Genomic DNA, 17231 nt, shown 5'->3' with positions numbered 1-17231 from the left:
ACAATTCCATTTAAGAAAAGAACAGATATTAAAATCGATTGCTTGTCTTCGTTCGTGACACATATTGCCGTTGAATAGATATTTCATCGCATGTATTTTAAAGATGAATTTTGATATTTATGAACAGATTCTGATGACGTAGTATCCCACACACTTGACGATAAATGAAAAGAATGACCAAAATACGCGGATGCTGAAAAGACACATCAATAATCTATGGGAACAGCAACAAAAAAGTTGACATGTCATTGATACAAAGTGGGTCCAATCAATCAACACGTCAAATGAAATTATATCGCCAAATGGGCAGTTCAGACAAATTAAATGTTTTAATCAATATCAGCCGCTGCCAAGTTAATAATGGGGTTCAATTTGATTTGAATAAATTAATGCTTAATCTAGTTCGCAACATTATAATATCTTTCAAGCGGCTTGCAATTTTTTCTGCGCGCCTCAGACGAACAAGATCACCAATGGCAAATGTATTTAGCATATGCCGTCTTTTTCTATGGTTGAAATTTATGTTTAGCATTTTTCAATATATGTTTAAAATTGGGTTAGAGACAATGTTGATAATCCAGTTATGATGAGATCATCAATGCATTGCCGGCATTTTATTGATTTAGGCCAACGGTAACCTTTTTCAAATGGAGTTTATTTTCATTACTAGAAGAGTTATAGCTTTGATGTCATCTCATTTATTTCTAGATTCGCATTGGACAGGAATATTTTATGTGTTTTGCCAAAGACTGATCGACAATTTCGTTGTACATATTTGAAATGTAATTGAATTAGATGAATGTAAAATTTTCTTCCTTACGAAAATGGAAATGCGTTTTCTTCACAATATTAGGATATGAAAAGCACGGTTTTTTTGTCTAGACTTATGTGCAGCATCAAAAAATTTTATTCCATTTTTATAATTTATTAATAATATACAAACAAAAATCAGCTGAAAATTCTCTAAACGAGGATAAAATGGAGTGACATTGTCTCTGGATACGAAATTCAAACATGGATTCAACATTCACAATCATCAAAATTCAAAATGATGTGTCGAATCAATGAAGTGCCAGGAAAATCGGCCATTATAATGCCAACTTTTCTCTTTTCTGTGAATAAAACTCCAGAGAACATTTTAAGCGAGACCAGAAAGTCTCTTGTTAATATGTTTGTTCCTTCAAAAGCAATCGAACATGCCCCAAGTACACAAGCCAGACGAGGAAAATCACGATACATATGTTCCCATCCGGGTGAAGTTAATCCAGTGAGTAGTCTTGGGGCACCTGTCTCAGGTGAAGAGTGTCCACTGGCAACAAAATATGGAAACGAACCACCAGAACCAGACAGGTAATTTATATAAAAAGCCAACTCATGTCCTTTCAATGTCCTACTGAAGTGATCTTTAATACTTGTCCATTTATCATAAAGATCCCAGTTCGTAGCAAGGTGATAGTTGTCTTGGATTATAGCAGTGTCATAATGTATACCATAATCAATGAACGCTCGATTATCTACCAAAATTATAAACTTTCCACGGGCTTTTCCAAGGCTTACGTTTTCTTTTGTTTTCAAATAATTCTTTGGGTATCTTGCTAAATAATGCTTCAAAGTTTCTCGAGCCGTTCTAGTGTTCTGTTCGCTATGCCATTCTTCTTTCATTCGAAAAAGTACCGTCTCGGACGGATTTTCCGTAAGAAATCTAGTCAAATTAGAAAGTAGGTCACCAAACATTAAATTTAAAAAAACACTCCCATGGTGTAGCGCAAATACATTTTCTATGTGCCTGTATCGAATGTCAAAACGCGGATGCCAAACATGAGCTGATCATAAAAGTTCAATACTTGTGTATCCAGTTTGACGTAGTATATGCAGCCGTATCATGGGTACCCGGCAAAGCCAACTCACTCAACATCCGATGATCAGGCACATACTTCATCCATTCTTTGTACAGCCAAAAACCATCACTTGGCGCGTGAAAATAGGCATCATCCCAATGAGCCAATATAATCGATATTCTGAACAAAATAAACAAAAGAATGTTCAGAACCATTTGACCGATTTCTAGAGGAACAAACAAAAGAATACGAAAATTTATTTTACAAGTATTATAAAAATCTGACGAAAACTTTTAATTTTATAAACTTTGAAATTAAAGCGTTTTACTTGAACTTTCACCACCCAAATATTAATTTTTACAATATTAGGCTTTTAGCAGTTTCCTTCCTGACTTCATAGCATAATATATTGAAACGATTTGCGCAAACGTCGTTTAAGCCTTGCCTTATACAATATTCTTCAGTGAGTTGGTATTCGTAATGATGTTTCTATTTCAAGTTTGTTTTAATTAAAAATTCAATGAAATTCGAAATTAACACTCACAGAGCGCGACAAAAAACTTACATAGCCTCTGTTCATAAGTCAAATCGACTCAATAATTTTCTGTAGTTTTCTAACGAACGATATGAAATTAAACTTTGATGGAAAAGCAGAATCTCAAAAATGCCTCCTTCAATAGTTGGAAAGCCTTTGAAATTTTATGTTTTAATTTCATTTCGTGCTGTAGTTATCGTAACCGTACCGAATTCCGTTCTTCCATCCCTTTTAATGAAGAGACCAAGATCCAATCGCAATATCAATCGCTAAAATATATCGAAAACCTTTGATTTGAATCGACTCACAACAGAGGATAAGTGTTAAATTAATTTACAAAATGATTAAATAAAATTCTAATGTATCGAATCGAAATGGAATTAACTTTTTAAAGACCTAATGACAATAAGAAAAACTGTTGTTGAATTCATTTTATTTTTTCTCAAAGATGGTTAAGAATATGTTCTTTGGAAATGGAGCATTGAAAATTGACACAATTTAAATTGAAAAGATATATTTTGAAATACCAATACAAATTTCCAACACAACGAGTAGCGCGCGGCTGTGTTTGGTCTGAGAAATATCAAGGAAATCATCACTTTATTGCATACAACCGAGGAAGTGTGTGGACCTATCCTCGTCATCATTAAAATATCTTTTCAACTTCAATATGTGTCACGAACGAAGATAAGCGATCGATTTTAATATCTGTTCTTTTCTCAAATGGAAATGTCACATATGAAATCATGGGCAATTTTTTGTGTTAAATATTCTATGCTACGAATTTCAGCACGTGTGTTATGCGTACAGTCAAAACAAACTGATCTATGGAAATGTTATCGTTGGATTGACATTTCAATGAACGTTGTTCGTAGTAACACTTGTAAAAAAAATGTGATCAATCGATTCTAGATAACATTTGATGACGAAAAACTCGTTTGACACATGTTAAAAAAGTTACTCTACTAATTACTATGATAATTTCTCTCATCTTTTGTTGTACGAAAACAAATGAAAACAAAAATAGAGAGCAACAACTAGCGAATTCATAATTTGCGTAAAACATATGCATAAATCGTCTTTTGTGATTCTGTGTGAGCTTCAACGAAAATAACGGAAGCCATTAAGTAAACAAGAAAGCATGGGTCAAATTCATGGGATGTTATGCCGTTAATTGACCGTCTCATTTCGCGTGTGAACTTGAAAATTATGAAATTCTTATCTGTTTGCAATTCATATCTCGGGTAAACGCCTTCATTCAGAGTGCTAAATGTGGTGTTAAAACGAGATAATTTGATCACGGCCTTTTTGATACACAGTTGACCCAATTTTGTCTTTAATATGCCAATTTAAGTAACATTAGATTGGATCGTTCGAACAATATAATGTATAACCAAACATAGAACCAAAACGGCGAATATTAGATAACATCTTAGCCAACGTTTATTTGTTGTAATTTATGGCATTTGATTTTCGAGCATTCTAAATCCATTTAACATATATATTCATGAGTCAAAGCGGAATATTCTTGGTCATTTCCACTAATTTCATTGAATTCTATCGTTTTTTTCTAGGTTCAAGCGTTCTATCTGCAAAATCATTTAAAATGGATTTGGAAGGAAGAAAGAAAGAACCAACGCTGTGAAGCACAATGTTATTATATTCAACAGATCCAAAACCTTTCAGAGTTCTGTTTGTCCCTATTGGAAGTTCACTAACATGAATCATGAATGATGTTTGAAATGCCATTTTTGACAAATACCTTTTCCAATATTTGGGTAAACCTTGTGACGAAATCATTTAATCCAATTTCCAAACTCTACCGTATAGATGCCGCTAGAGCACCATTTGCTGAATATCTTCCATTTACGATTCATGTTGTTGGAAAAAACCGATTGGTTTTACATTTTTCTGAGCTTTATTCTTTTTTTATTCCTTGTTCATGCTTTCATTTTCAATACGAATCATGTTTCTTTCGATCTATTTCGGTTGTGGGTTAGCTCGCAAACTGGGCAAAACAAATCCATTCAATCTGAATGTATCTCTCTGAAAATTCAGTATCAAAAAATATTAAGACTGAACATATGAATGAATCCGAAACAAAACCATCTATAAAGGACTTACCATTGTAGGTAGCAGCAGCGGGAGCTGGAGCTGGAGCTGGAGCTGGAGCTGGAGCTAAAATTATACGAAAGCGAAAGCATTTTCGATATTCGGGCTTGTAATGTACATTGAGCGTCACTTGTCGGACTACCGTCCTCCGTGATATTTTCAATGTTTATTATTTTCAAGTAAATAAGCTCATTTGGTTGATGCTAAATTCTGTTTCATACGTGTTGTGTTTTTTTCGTTCTTAGAATCGTGCTGTTGACTAAATTCTCCTATTGAAAAACTCGACGCTTTGTTTTTTGCTTGTACGTGCATATTTGATGTTTGAAATCAAAGCGATGATTTGAATGTCTCATCAGTGTATTGAATCTGGTCGCAAAAATCATTTGTTCCCATTTTTGTCTATTCATTTAGCGTCGCTTAAACGTTTCTTTTTGCTGTATAGCGTGCGGTTTGTCATCGGTTTGAAGTACTCCGGCGCAGACCATTTGACTTTTCAGACAATTGTTTTGGCTTGAAGAGGTGTTGAGGGCATTATACTTACACTTTTTAATCAATCTTTTTTGTCTATTCTGAAGTTTTGACCTCAGACATTGCATGGCACAGAACGAGTAAACAAAGTTCATACCAAGCTTCTTTCTTACTGTACAGTGTGTAGACCAATTATCAGCAATTGTCGGTCGATGACCACTTCGGCACTCGCAGTCTGATCATTTTACGCTGTTTTTTTCGCCCATTTCGATTCGACACCTAAACACGCCAAATTGAGCGTTTCTTTTTTTTTATCTCGCAAAGCTGTTGGTTTATCGCTCGATTGCTTCATGAGCGTGGCGCGAGCTCATAAAAATTGGCTTAACTTAGACTTAAATAATGCATGAGAGCACACGTGTGCTCTATGGTGAGCGCAAAGCTCAAACACAGTCATCTAAAATAACATTTATTTATGGAAATGATATTTTTAAGTGGAAAAAAAGGCGATAGACAAGCAATCGTTTGCATGTCGACAACTAATAGAAGGATGGACTCAGAGTAAACAAAATTGGTTAGGAGAGGAAGTGAAGCGCACGCATTCAGCAGTTTGAGCAGCAAACGTGAAGTCTAAATATGTTCAATTCGAGCGAACCAATACAATGGCCAATACGTTATCTGTCTCCCAAGATGAATGAATGATTTGCATTCATAAACATGTTTTTATTTCACTTTTGGCCATGACAATCGGCTGCCGCAGCACACGCGAAATATCAGCGAATGAATAGGTAGAAATAGAAAGTAAAAAATTCAATTGCCAACGATATAAATAGTTTTTTTTTCGCATATCGTAGATGTATTTCATGCAAAAGTTATACACATCAAATTGATTAGGCGCACCAGCAAAAAAAAAAGTTGTGCACAAATTGTGCAACTTCAATGCAAATGAGATTGCTGAAATCCATCTACACCACATGGTGTGTAGCAAATCAAATATAATAGTTTCTCCCAAAATGATTGGAGTGTGCATTGCAATGATTAGCCGTTGAATTCAATGACGGCCGTAAACTGTTTTTAGTATCAATCACAAAAAAATAATTTACAAATAAAACAATATCATTGCTCTACGAGTCTGTTGTTCAGTTTTTCGCTATATTGTAATTCAATGGTGCTCATTCATGTCATAATAAATCGTAATTCGGGAAAATGACAGAAAAAACTCTAGAATTCGGTGAAAATGGCAGAAATAGCAATGCACACGACTTGTTTACATGAATTTAATTCTTGAAAATCAATTACAACAACGAGAGCGAAACAAACAATCGTAATCTTATCATGAATGCACCCACAATCTATAATAAATCTGCATTGATACTCGCATCTGCACATTATTTGATATTCAATCGTTTGAATAAAATTACATCCGAATCGATTCTCGTCCAAAATGGGCAAGTTTCTGATTCTTTCATTCGTCCTCTGTGCTGGACTGGTCGGTATTTTGAGTGATAATGGCATATATTGCGCAGCAAATACTTCAAAGTTTGTGAATGAAGCTCAGACTAAAGTAAATTTAATAAACAATTCGGACATAATTTTGGTGATTGGAAATACGGGCAGTGGAAAATCCACTCTAGTTCACTCTAAGTCATAGGCTCACTATAACTCACACAGTAAATTAGAGTTGATTTTCCACTACCCGTACATCTAATCACCAAAATCATGTCTGAATCATTTATTTATTTTACTTAAGCCTGAGCTTCATTCACAAATTCCAAAGTATTTGCCGCGCAATATACGCCATTATCACTCAAAACATCGATCAGTCCAGCAAAGAGGAAGAAAAATATAGAAAAAAAAAAAAACTTGTTCATTTTGGACGAGAACTGATTCGAATGTAATTCTATTCAGACGACTGAATAGCAAATGATATAGAGCGATGGGCTGCAACGCATATTTATATTCGAGATTCGGAGACGCAGCCAACGCAATGATAATACAACAATCATCACGTATGGTTGATAATTCCATAAAAACTTTTCAGTTGGCGACGGAACATGATATGAAAGGGAAATGAAGCTGATAACAGTGGACGCATTCATGATAATGATTGTTCCGCTACAGAATTGTGTTGATGCAATGGATTTTCAAATTGAATTCATGCAAACAAGTCGCGCACATTGCAATCACTGTAACATTCGAAGTTTAAAGCCAAAAAAAGTTAAAATAATCTTAATGAACACGAGTGATTCACATATGTTGATTGCATACAGTATTTGTAACAAAGATTTAAACAGCAGATCCAATGAACTTTGGACGGTTTTTTTCTATGTTAATGTTTCCGAATAACATCTACGGCCTACACTTTGATTATCAACACGTCTGAAAACGCTGATAAAGCTTTATATTTTGATGCTACGAAACATCAAAAAGTGGAAGAGTCTTCCTGGAAGACGTTTGCAACGTATAACAAGCAATCTGCACATGATAATCTTTTGATTTACCAGGAAATTGTCTAAAAATCAAAAAATTTGAATTTTTTTAAATGAAAAATGGATCTTATCTCAAGTACTTTTGGGGTGGTATGACTTGATTAATTGAATCATATCACAAACGTGTTGTCAACTGATTCTCTTCGCAAGAAAATTCGTCTCTTTTATTACAAATTGTTCATAATTTGGCTCAAAAATACTATGAATTTGCCGATTCTCATATTTTTTTCCTCCGATCTTAATTTAGCATCTAAACTTGATGGGTTTGAGCATATCTTCTTTGTATCTTTCAAAGCTGTTGATATGTTGTTCGATTGCCTCGTTAGCATGCTGTGAATTCATCAAATATGACTTAATTTAACAATGTTTGAGAGCACATATCATGTGATGGCTTTATCGTGGCTCAACTCACACATGGTTGTCTAAAATAGCATTTATTTATGGAAATTACATTTCCAAAAGGAATAGAAGACGATATACATTGGTCGACAACAAAAAGAAGAATGGAATCAGAGTAAACGAAATTGGTTGGTCGAAGAAGCGAATCGCGCGCATTTAACAGTTTGGGCAGCATACGTGAAGTCTAAACATGTTCAATTCGAGTGAATCAACACAATGGCCAATACGTTATCTGTCTCCCAAGATGAATAAATCATTTGCATTCGTAAACATATTTTTATTTTTATTTTTATTTTGGCCATGACAATCGGCTGCACACGTGAAACATTAGCGAATGATTAGGTAGAAATGGACGGAAAAAATTCAATTGCCAACGATATAAACGGTCTTAGGCAGAAATACATTTCGTGCAGTGTCAAGAGCAAAAAAATGATCAAATATCATATTTTCCCTCTGAAATGTTTAGGTGATATAATGTAGTCAATAGCCGCTGAATCCACCAAAAAAACTGAAGGTGAACAAAATCAAACTATCGCGAACTTGATGCCCACTTTGAGAAAAAAAGTAAAAGCTATTTTTGTCATCGTCGCATTGTTGCAACAGGTGAGCTATTTCACGTGATTTTGGAAAGCCGTCGCCGAAAAACAACACAATGGCAACTGAAAATTGAGTTGAATGGATGCGTGCGTGCATGAGCGATAATCGGACGCTTTATGAATTTACTGATACATAAACCCATTTTCTTATTGTGTGTCGAAACTGTTTATTATTAGATTGCAATTTGATTCGTTTAATTCTTCATTTCTAATTGGAGTTAATTATTCGCACAGCGACTGAATAAGACAAAGAGAGAGAGAGAGAGAGAGAGAGAGAGAGAGATAGATGACGACGAAAAAAATCAACTTGAAAATAGAGTCAGTTAGCACTAAATAAAACTGGATGGAATAATTACCGAATGGCATCAGTTTTTTCTCCAGTGGATGAGACACTCTCTCGAAAAATCATCAGCATTACCATGTAAATTCATGGATTGAGCTGTGTTGATGCATAGCGGTTTCGCGTTACCTTCAGCTGATGTACCGTTGCAGTGACGAAAATCGGTGAGTGCGAGCAAATGCGTGTCTCTCTCTCTCTCTTTTTATGTGTCAGTGTACATTCTGTTAAAGTGATCTAATTGTAAGGCCTGTGTGTACCAAATATGTAATTTAACGCTAAAATTGCCGTTTTTAAGACAATACTTGGCGCGCACACTCCAAATTCGTTCCACTCGATGCTCACTTACATTTCGATCGGAGAGCTGAAAAGCGCTTGCTGGTTTTGTTATTGCGTGCCTCGGTGTTTTTTTTTTGTTATTGTTGTTGTTCGGTTCATTTTCATCAAATGTACAATATAGCCCAATAATAAACAATAAGCTTCAACTCACTTTTATTTGACGCATTGTTGGACACAGATTGGTTTCTTTCATATATCCAAAATCGAGTTGGAACTATTTTATCCATTACGAGTGCACACACAGCACACAAACATGTTGACGAAAGGCATGCTGCTTCATTCAACGGTACGAACAATGACAACAACGCGGGCGCTACTCGGATGTAAAATGAATCAGCACACAATTTTCGCGCTATTCTTCCACGCGTGTGTGTGTGTGTGTGCGCGCGCTTCTCTGCTCAGCTCTTTCTTCGCATGCGAAATCATTTTGTATGGATTTTAAGTTTTTCGTCATATACCCTATTTTTTTTTTGTTTCTTCCAACGCTTTTGCCTATCTTTTCTATGCTGTTTTCAGTCAGTTAGATGAATTCATGCTTCTGTGAGCATAATGACTAGAAAATGTATTCGTCGTCGTCGCAATCGTTTGTCTTTTTCATCTCACATGTTGTATTACTAACACACACCGCTTTAAGACCATTTCATTTGGCTTGCATGCCGAAATGGGTAAAACACACCAGCCAATCCATGTTCATTACATAGATTTCGTGGTTTATTTTCTTTTCAATTTTTTTTTTCTCTCTTCTGTCTTTTCTTCGCTCGTCTATTTTTCCGCGCACAAATGCAAAAATGGAACTACGATTTCAACATATAATTGGAATTTTGATGGTTTGAAAACAACACAATTCAGTGTTCGACTGTCGAGCAATGTGCAAAGACCTAAAATGTTTTCTAAACACATCGTCACTCTAAGTACCATTCTCTTGGAGTAAATTTTCCTGAAGAATCAAATAGATTTTTTGCTATTTTGGCAAAAAGAAACATAAACAAAATATTCAATTTGAAAGATTCGTTTGAAGAACGAGAGCAAAAAATGTCCTCCGAAGTAACATATTCAACGAAAAGCTATCGAAATGATTGGATATCACAGTTTGGATTATATCGGTAATAATTGAGATTAATATCGTTTTGATTATCTGCAAACTTCTGTTTGGTGATTGATTTTTTGTTTATTTTTTACCTTTGTTTCTAAATTCCAGTTATGAGAGTGCTACCTCGCCAAAACGTGTCGAGTATGAACGACGAAGCCGGCTAGTTTTACGAATAGTTTTTGTGCTTGGTGCTACTCTGTTTCTCGCACTTTTAGTAAGCAATAGATAATTAATCAATTTGTGCTCACATCAAACCTATGACAACAAAATTGGTTTTCTCTTCCATTTGCTAAACGACCTTGTAGATTTTTTACATTGCTGTTCATATGGACAACTATAATGAAACGGATCGAATGATATTATTAAAAAAATTGGAACCGGATTCGGTTGAACCGGGCTACATAAATCCCTTGACAACGGTTTTCTATCCGGACGATCAGATTTCATCGTATCAACACACATTGTCAAGTACAACGCCTATGTCAGGTAAAGCTGCATCAGAAAATGCGACCAATTCAATTCCATTTTTTGAAATTGGGGAAGAAAGTTCAGTGAAAAATGTTCCAACAGCGATTACATGGCATCCATCCAATCACAAACGACACTACAGCAATGTGTATCGCAATCGAAATGACATCGAGATCGAAGATGATTCCCAAAGAAAGTCGATAATCAGCACGATGACACCGCAAAAACGAATGTTCTTCCCGGATGAAGATTTCGAGTATGTTGATTCGTATCACAATGTGAACAGCATTGAGGATATTTTGAGTCAAAACAACAACGAAAATGGGAATCTCAGTGATGAAACGAGATACAATTCACCATCGATGCCGTTTTCGCGTCGAATGAAAGTTGAGGGGATTTATCGGCGTGAAAAGATGAAACGTGAACACTTGAGTGCAATGGAAAGTGAACAATTTAGTTCAGTGTATGAAGAAAATGCCCAGAAGAAGGATCCATTTTCGAAATTCAAACCATCAAAACCGAGCGATGTTAATCTGTTGGCTTCGAATATGATGAAGTATAAACAGTACACTTATCATAAACCACGTCCATTAACCACAGCCACGACATTGAATCACTACTACGAGGATTACTATGGCAGTCAAGATCCGAATATTATTTACCATCAAATTGTCGCAGCAAACGCGAAGAATCGTGATGCTTCGCTGAGAAATGGACGATACGAAAAACCGTCGCAGAATAATAAACCCTTCAGTTTGATGTTGGATGTGTATCCAATGCCTGAAGAAACAGGAGTAACATTGCATTCAGCGCAAGGTGTATCGTCATCGACTCGTGTCACTCCGTACAATCAATTCCGACGACCAGTCTATCCGGTCAATTCGCATGCGATAAATCATAATTTACAATATAGCAAAGAAAACCCGTTTTATAATCATCTAAAGTTTCCTCAGTTGCAACAACAATATCCATACCAGCGAACGCATTATGTCACAAAAGACGGTTTCTATCGGAATTATATAACAAATCGCATGAATACGAATGCGTATCGATCGCTTCTGAAAGCATCATCACCGTTACCAATTGATTTGCCAACTGAAGAAGGTCCAAGCCAAATAACCGTTCATCTAAATCTGTATCCGGATCGAAAGAAATATCAAACACGCAACGTTAAAATCATCGAAACTGGCAGCGCTACGGCTGACCCAGTCACAGACTCTTCGTTGTTGTGGAAACGATTGCATCAGCATGAAAATACAACGAAAGACGATTCAATCGAAGCTCGACCACCACGAAAGACCTATATTCCACCATTTTCAGCGATTAAAATCAATGCACTCCAACATCCATTCGATTTGAATGGCACGAGCGCATCGCATCAATCGGAGTCACCCGATAAATCAGCATCAGTGTCAGCCGAATATGATATGGTAGCATTTGATTCGAAAAAAATCATACCGAATATTAAAACCATGAATATAATACCACCGGCCCATTCATTCATACCAACATCACCGTATTTTAACGAATTTTCACCGACCATTTCAACAGAGCAACCATCCACGTTGCCCAGTCAGTTCGATTCGACAATGTCAAGTTCATTATACACTTCATTCGCCGACAACCACTTTCCATTCTTCAGCACAAGCAGCCCATTCGAAACGACGGCTGTGACCGAAGTGCTCAACGAAAGTGAATCGGATCAACCGACTACCATACATGACAACAACACGATTCGCTTTCCAGATCATTGAGACGATGGATGACACACGGCAACGAACACCGCGAGTCTGACTTAGCGATCAACGCGATTAGTTATATAGAAGACGTTTTTTTTTTTGCTTGTTGAATAATTAGCTAATACGATGATTTATTACCTATTTCTTGCACAATACTCATGATATGTATACAATGTCAACACCCAAGAGAGAACAAAAACAGTCATGCCACTTGAGCACATTTGTTGAATAAATGTATTTATTTTTATATCACATCAATGTTTTTTGATGATTTTGAGTGAATATCTAACGAATTCTTTTCTTTCAAATTGTACTACTCGAATTATATTCATTTACATCTTAAGCGTCTATCAGAAGGTAAGAAATGTTGCTTTGGATTAACTACAGTGAGACCAAAAAAATGAGATCCACTGATGGCAAATGTTTTTCGATAAAGCATAGTTTTGAATTGCCTATTTTAAGGAGATTTTATATGATGCGCTAAACTTTTATGATCAATTCAAGTTCCGTCGCATCTTTTGTGATTCATTTCTAGGCTTTTTTGTAAAGGATTGTTATGGTGATACCATAATAGTGTTTGTAGAATTGATTGTTGACATAATATGTTATCGATTTTTGATTTACAGCCGTCATGTACTAATTGAATTATGATTATTATTTATGTTTGCATTAAACTCAAAAAAAGAACGAATTTAAGCCGTGAATCCATTTGGAAATAGATCGTTCATTTACCTGCCTTCGATTTTGTCCGGGCCCGTTTCGACTGCATCGAACAATTCAAATTAGTATTATTGTCAGGCAGAAAGAAAATTGCGTCTTTGTTAACCAAATGATGAATATCAACATACAGAATAACCACACGTTGACTTGAAGTAATTTTAATGTGAATTTGTTTTTATGTTTTCGTTTCAGAAAGGGCCTTGTTCAATGCTTCCAGGAGACAATAATACTAATTTGAAATGATATTAGACATACTCGACTTGAAGGCTCCAACCATCAATTGACACGACCGACAATCACATTACACAGAAAAGACAAAAACGAGAAAAAAAGAGAGAGAGAGACACACATGGAAAAAAATATTCTCAGCGGATGTCATACCGAAATATTCACACTTTGAGATGAGCGATAAAATTAATTTGAACACACAAAAAACATATGAAGAAATACAACAAGCGTACATTTGAATACGGATCACCTCTTTCAAAATAAATCAGTTATCGTTTGTTAATGTTGCTTTAATTTGCGACTTTTTTCACATTTTGTTTTTCCTGCAACAAGTTCGTGGCTAATGTGATGACTATGTGAATTTGGTTTGCTTCATTCATTTCATTGTTTTATATAATTTGATCAATCACAAATCACTACCGTATGCATTCATTCAATCCCTTTAGGATCCGTTCTGTTGTTGCTGCTGCTGCTTCACACAGAATTACACACACTTGATATCTAATTAAATATTTGATGTACGTCAATAAATATAAACATTATAGCAAAACGTTGGTAAATTCAACACACAAAAATGTGTGCTTGCGTAATTTTTTTAATGAAAATGCTTCATTCTAAAACGAAAGACGTTACTGAATAGTCGTAAATATCTTTTTGGTGTCAATTTTGAATTTAAAAGTGGGTGCTATATTTCTTATATTCGAATTCGAAGGATTTGGTTTGACTGTCAGAGCCATCTATTGCGAATTGCCACCAGTACTTGAAATCTCAAATAATTGCCGTCGGTATTTTTTAAAAAAAAATGCGTTTGAATATTCAATTGGAATCCTCCACACACCGTTCGTATTAAATTAATAAAGCGAATCAAACAAAATCATGTATTCAATTCGAATATTTTAAACACTTCGTCTTTGTGAATTATTTCCAGTGTGTTCCTTGCACTGCAAACTGGTCCACTCATTTCACTTGTTTCATCGTCACACGTCAATGTGACATTTCCAAAACGAAAACATTTGCCTTATTTACATTGTTTACATTGAAAGAGTCGAAAGACGACATTTTCTAAACCATTTCATCATAATTAATATCGATATCATATCGATTCGTTTTTAATCTATTAGCGCAATCGGCACAGGGTAATAAATATCATGGTTTGCATAGTTTAATTTTTCATTGCAAGTTTTCTTTGTTTTCGATCTTTAGTGCCAAACCGTGATGTCTATCTCCAATCACAACACATTGTTACAGAATATCGAAAAGCGATACCTAAATCCGGATGGAGCCGATGTATGGTTCATTTTTGATGGTGAACGAATTCCAGGCCACCGAATCATCCTAGCATCGAGCCCATGGCTAGAGAATATGTTTTTTGGATCGCTAACCGAAAGCGGTGAAGTGAATATGAACAATTCAAATGTGTCATCCAGATCGTTTAAGGAATTTCTACGATATGTCTACACGGGCAAAGCGAATCTAACCATGGATAATATTAGAGAGATGATGTATTTGGCCGATGAATCATTAGATCAGGAAATTTTCGATGAATGTGAAAATTTTTTGATAAAAGAAATAACCGTTGACAACATATTTTCTGTATATCAATTGGCTTTGCGGCATGAGAGAGCCGGTCGCTTGAAAACCGTTTGCGAAGAAGAAATCTGCGTGAATGCTGAAACCACATTCAAATCGGCCAGTTTCGAGCAAATTCAATATGATTTCCTAGAAAATATTCTGAAATGTGATTCCTTGGTGTGCGAAGAAAAGGATATTTTTGATGCATGCATCGGATGGGCGAAAGCTGCTTGCAGACGGAACGGAATTGATCAACACAATCCGTTGAATGTACGAGCTCAAGTTGGTGAATCACTTTATCAAATTCGGTTTGGTTCAATGACGATCGGCAATGCGGCCACTTGCATCACATCATGCCCGGGACTATTTTCTGCAGATGAACTACAAGAAATAATGTGCTTGGTTGGTCACAAAAATTATTCCGGAGTAACGCGTTTCAATTGGACACCACGGTATTTCAGCTTGAAGCGTGATGCAAGTCATGAGTTGATGTGTAACCGTTATTCCGGCTTTAGATCTAATCATGATTATTATTATTATTCATTTCATAAAACCGAATTCCACAAATTTACTTGTAACCGGCGCGTCTTGCTGAAGGGATTCACTTGCGAATGCGATCAGCGCGTAAGGAAGACAGCTTCTTACACCATCGTTGAAATGAATTCCGTAGAAGATTCCAATATTCGTTGCAATGAACGAAAGCCTTTAGAGTTTTTTGATGAAGTCAAACGTAGTAAATTTTCATACTCAAGTCGACAAGGTCAATGTATTGATATTATCCATCACAAATCATACAAAGCAAGTGTTAAACTGAATAATGCGATTTTGATCAGACCTGGCTACACTTACACGATGAATATTGAATTCGAAAAGGAACCACAGAATCTACGACGCAGATGCTTCTTCAAAAATAAAGTTCGGGTTGATCATGACATTGTGTTTCAGTTTTACGAATCAAAAGGAATTGTTTCCTCAATCATGTTAAGTCGCTTAGACAATCGAAAATACTTTCGCAAGATCGTTCATAATCCCATGATGTGGTTTAAATTGATTTTGGTGCTTTTAGTGATAGCTTACCTAATACAATATGATATCAGTCAACCGAATTCAAAACTTGTCCATTTGTGGCATTTCATAAAAAGCCTTTTCAAAAAATCGTAAACGTAGTGTGTGAAAACACACTGAAAATGACGTGCATTTAATGCAGTTAAATCAATTGTTTATGCCTTTTTACTGAATTATCATTATAATTCATTAAATATATGTATTGAAATAAGAGAGAGAGAGAGAGAGAGAGAGAGTGATTCTCTTTGAATATTTTGATAAACTACTCCTTGAAAGTCTTTACAATAGGTGTTGAAATAATATTGACCATAATTTTACTGGGCTTTCCAAATATACATTTTTCGTACAACTTATACGTTATAAAATGATATAAAGCAAATTGATACGCGATTCTATCTTCTAACCATTTGTTGACATTTATTTCTTCGTCTTTTGAATTGATATGTTCAAATAAAAAGACATTTACTACGAAATATTTTCATTATGAAGCTCTTCGACAAATTAAAATATCGAAAATGAGATTTGATACAAATGAACCTCTTCATTTTTCGATATTTCATTCACACCATCTTGAGTCGAAGCGACAGAGTTTGTTTTAATAATTTTCTTTTTAACTTTACATTTTTTCTATGAAGTTTTGAATAAAATCTTTTTTTTAGTTTAAAATAAATTGAAAAGTATTATTTTATGATTTCTGTGTTTAGGAAGAATATTCTCTGTGACAAGAATTTTGAATGAGAAAAATTGAAATGAACTTAATTGAATATTCGAATTCGGATTTTGAAAGAATTGTCGACGGAAATAAAAAAATACATACTTAGTATGACTCCTTTGAATAAAATTGGGTAAAAATGAATTTAATCGATTAACGCCCTCTGTTATGTGGTTTGTTTAATATTTACAAGTCAAAAGTTATCCCAGTTTATGAAATAAATGCTTTCATACACTCATAAATGGAACCTTTTATTTGAATTTAATTTTGATATTTCTATTGCATCGCCGAAGATTGTATCAGCCGATTTGGAGCTGATTGTAATGGTTGGTGGACCAAGCACAGGTAAATCAAAAGAAAATCTCATTGTTTTTCGGATTGTGACTAGTGCATTTTCTCTTTGTGTTGCAGGCAAGAGTCGTTTTTGCAAGAATCATTGGGAAGGCGAAAGCTTTGAAATCGTTAGCTGAGACATGCTTGGTTCTTGGCAAAAATGCGTTGATCGTGTGAACCCAAAAACTAGACGC

General features: G+C 35.3%; 1 protein-coding gene across 1 annotated transcript; it reads left to right on the top strand.

The window, feature by feature from the left end:
- Window positions 1-14341: 14341 nt before the first annotated feature.
- On the top strand, window positions 14342-16946 carry LOC129578239 (BTB/POZ domain-containing protein 6-like). Its single transcript, XM_055466490.1, has 2 exons — window positions 14342-14491; window positions 14559-16946. The coding sequence occupies exon 2, from the start codon at window positions 14571-14573 to the stop codon at window positions 16086-16088; it is 1518 nt and encodes a 505-aa protein (XP_055322465.1). The 5' UTR covers window positions 14342-14491; window positions 14559-14570; the 3' UTR covers window positions 16089-16946.
- The last annotated feature ends 285 nt before the right edge of the window (window positions 16947-17231 follow it).

Source organism: Sitodiplosis mosellana, unplaced genomic scaffold (assembly GCF_009176505.1).
Source record: "Sitodiplosis mosellana isolate CC-2019 unplaced genomic scaffold, AAFC_SMos_1.0 Smas_scaffold_6226, whole genome shotgun sequence".
Classification (NCBI taxonomy): domain Eukaryota; kingdom Metazoa; phylum Arthropoda; class Insecta; order Diptera; family Cecidomyiidae; genus Sitodiplosis; species Sitodiplosis mosellana.
Note: the sequence above shows the minus strand (reverse complement) of the source record. Positions and strands in the feature narration are given on the sequence as shown.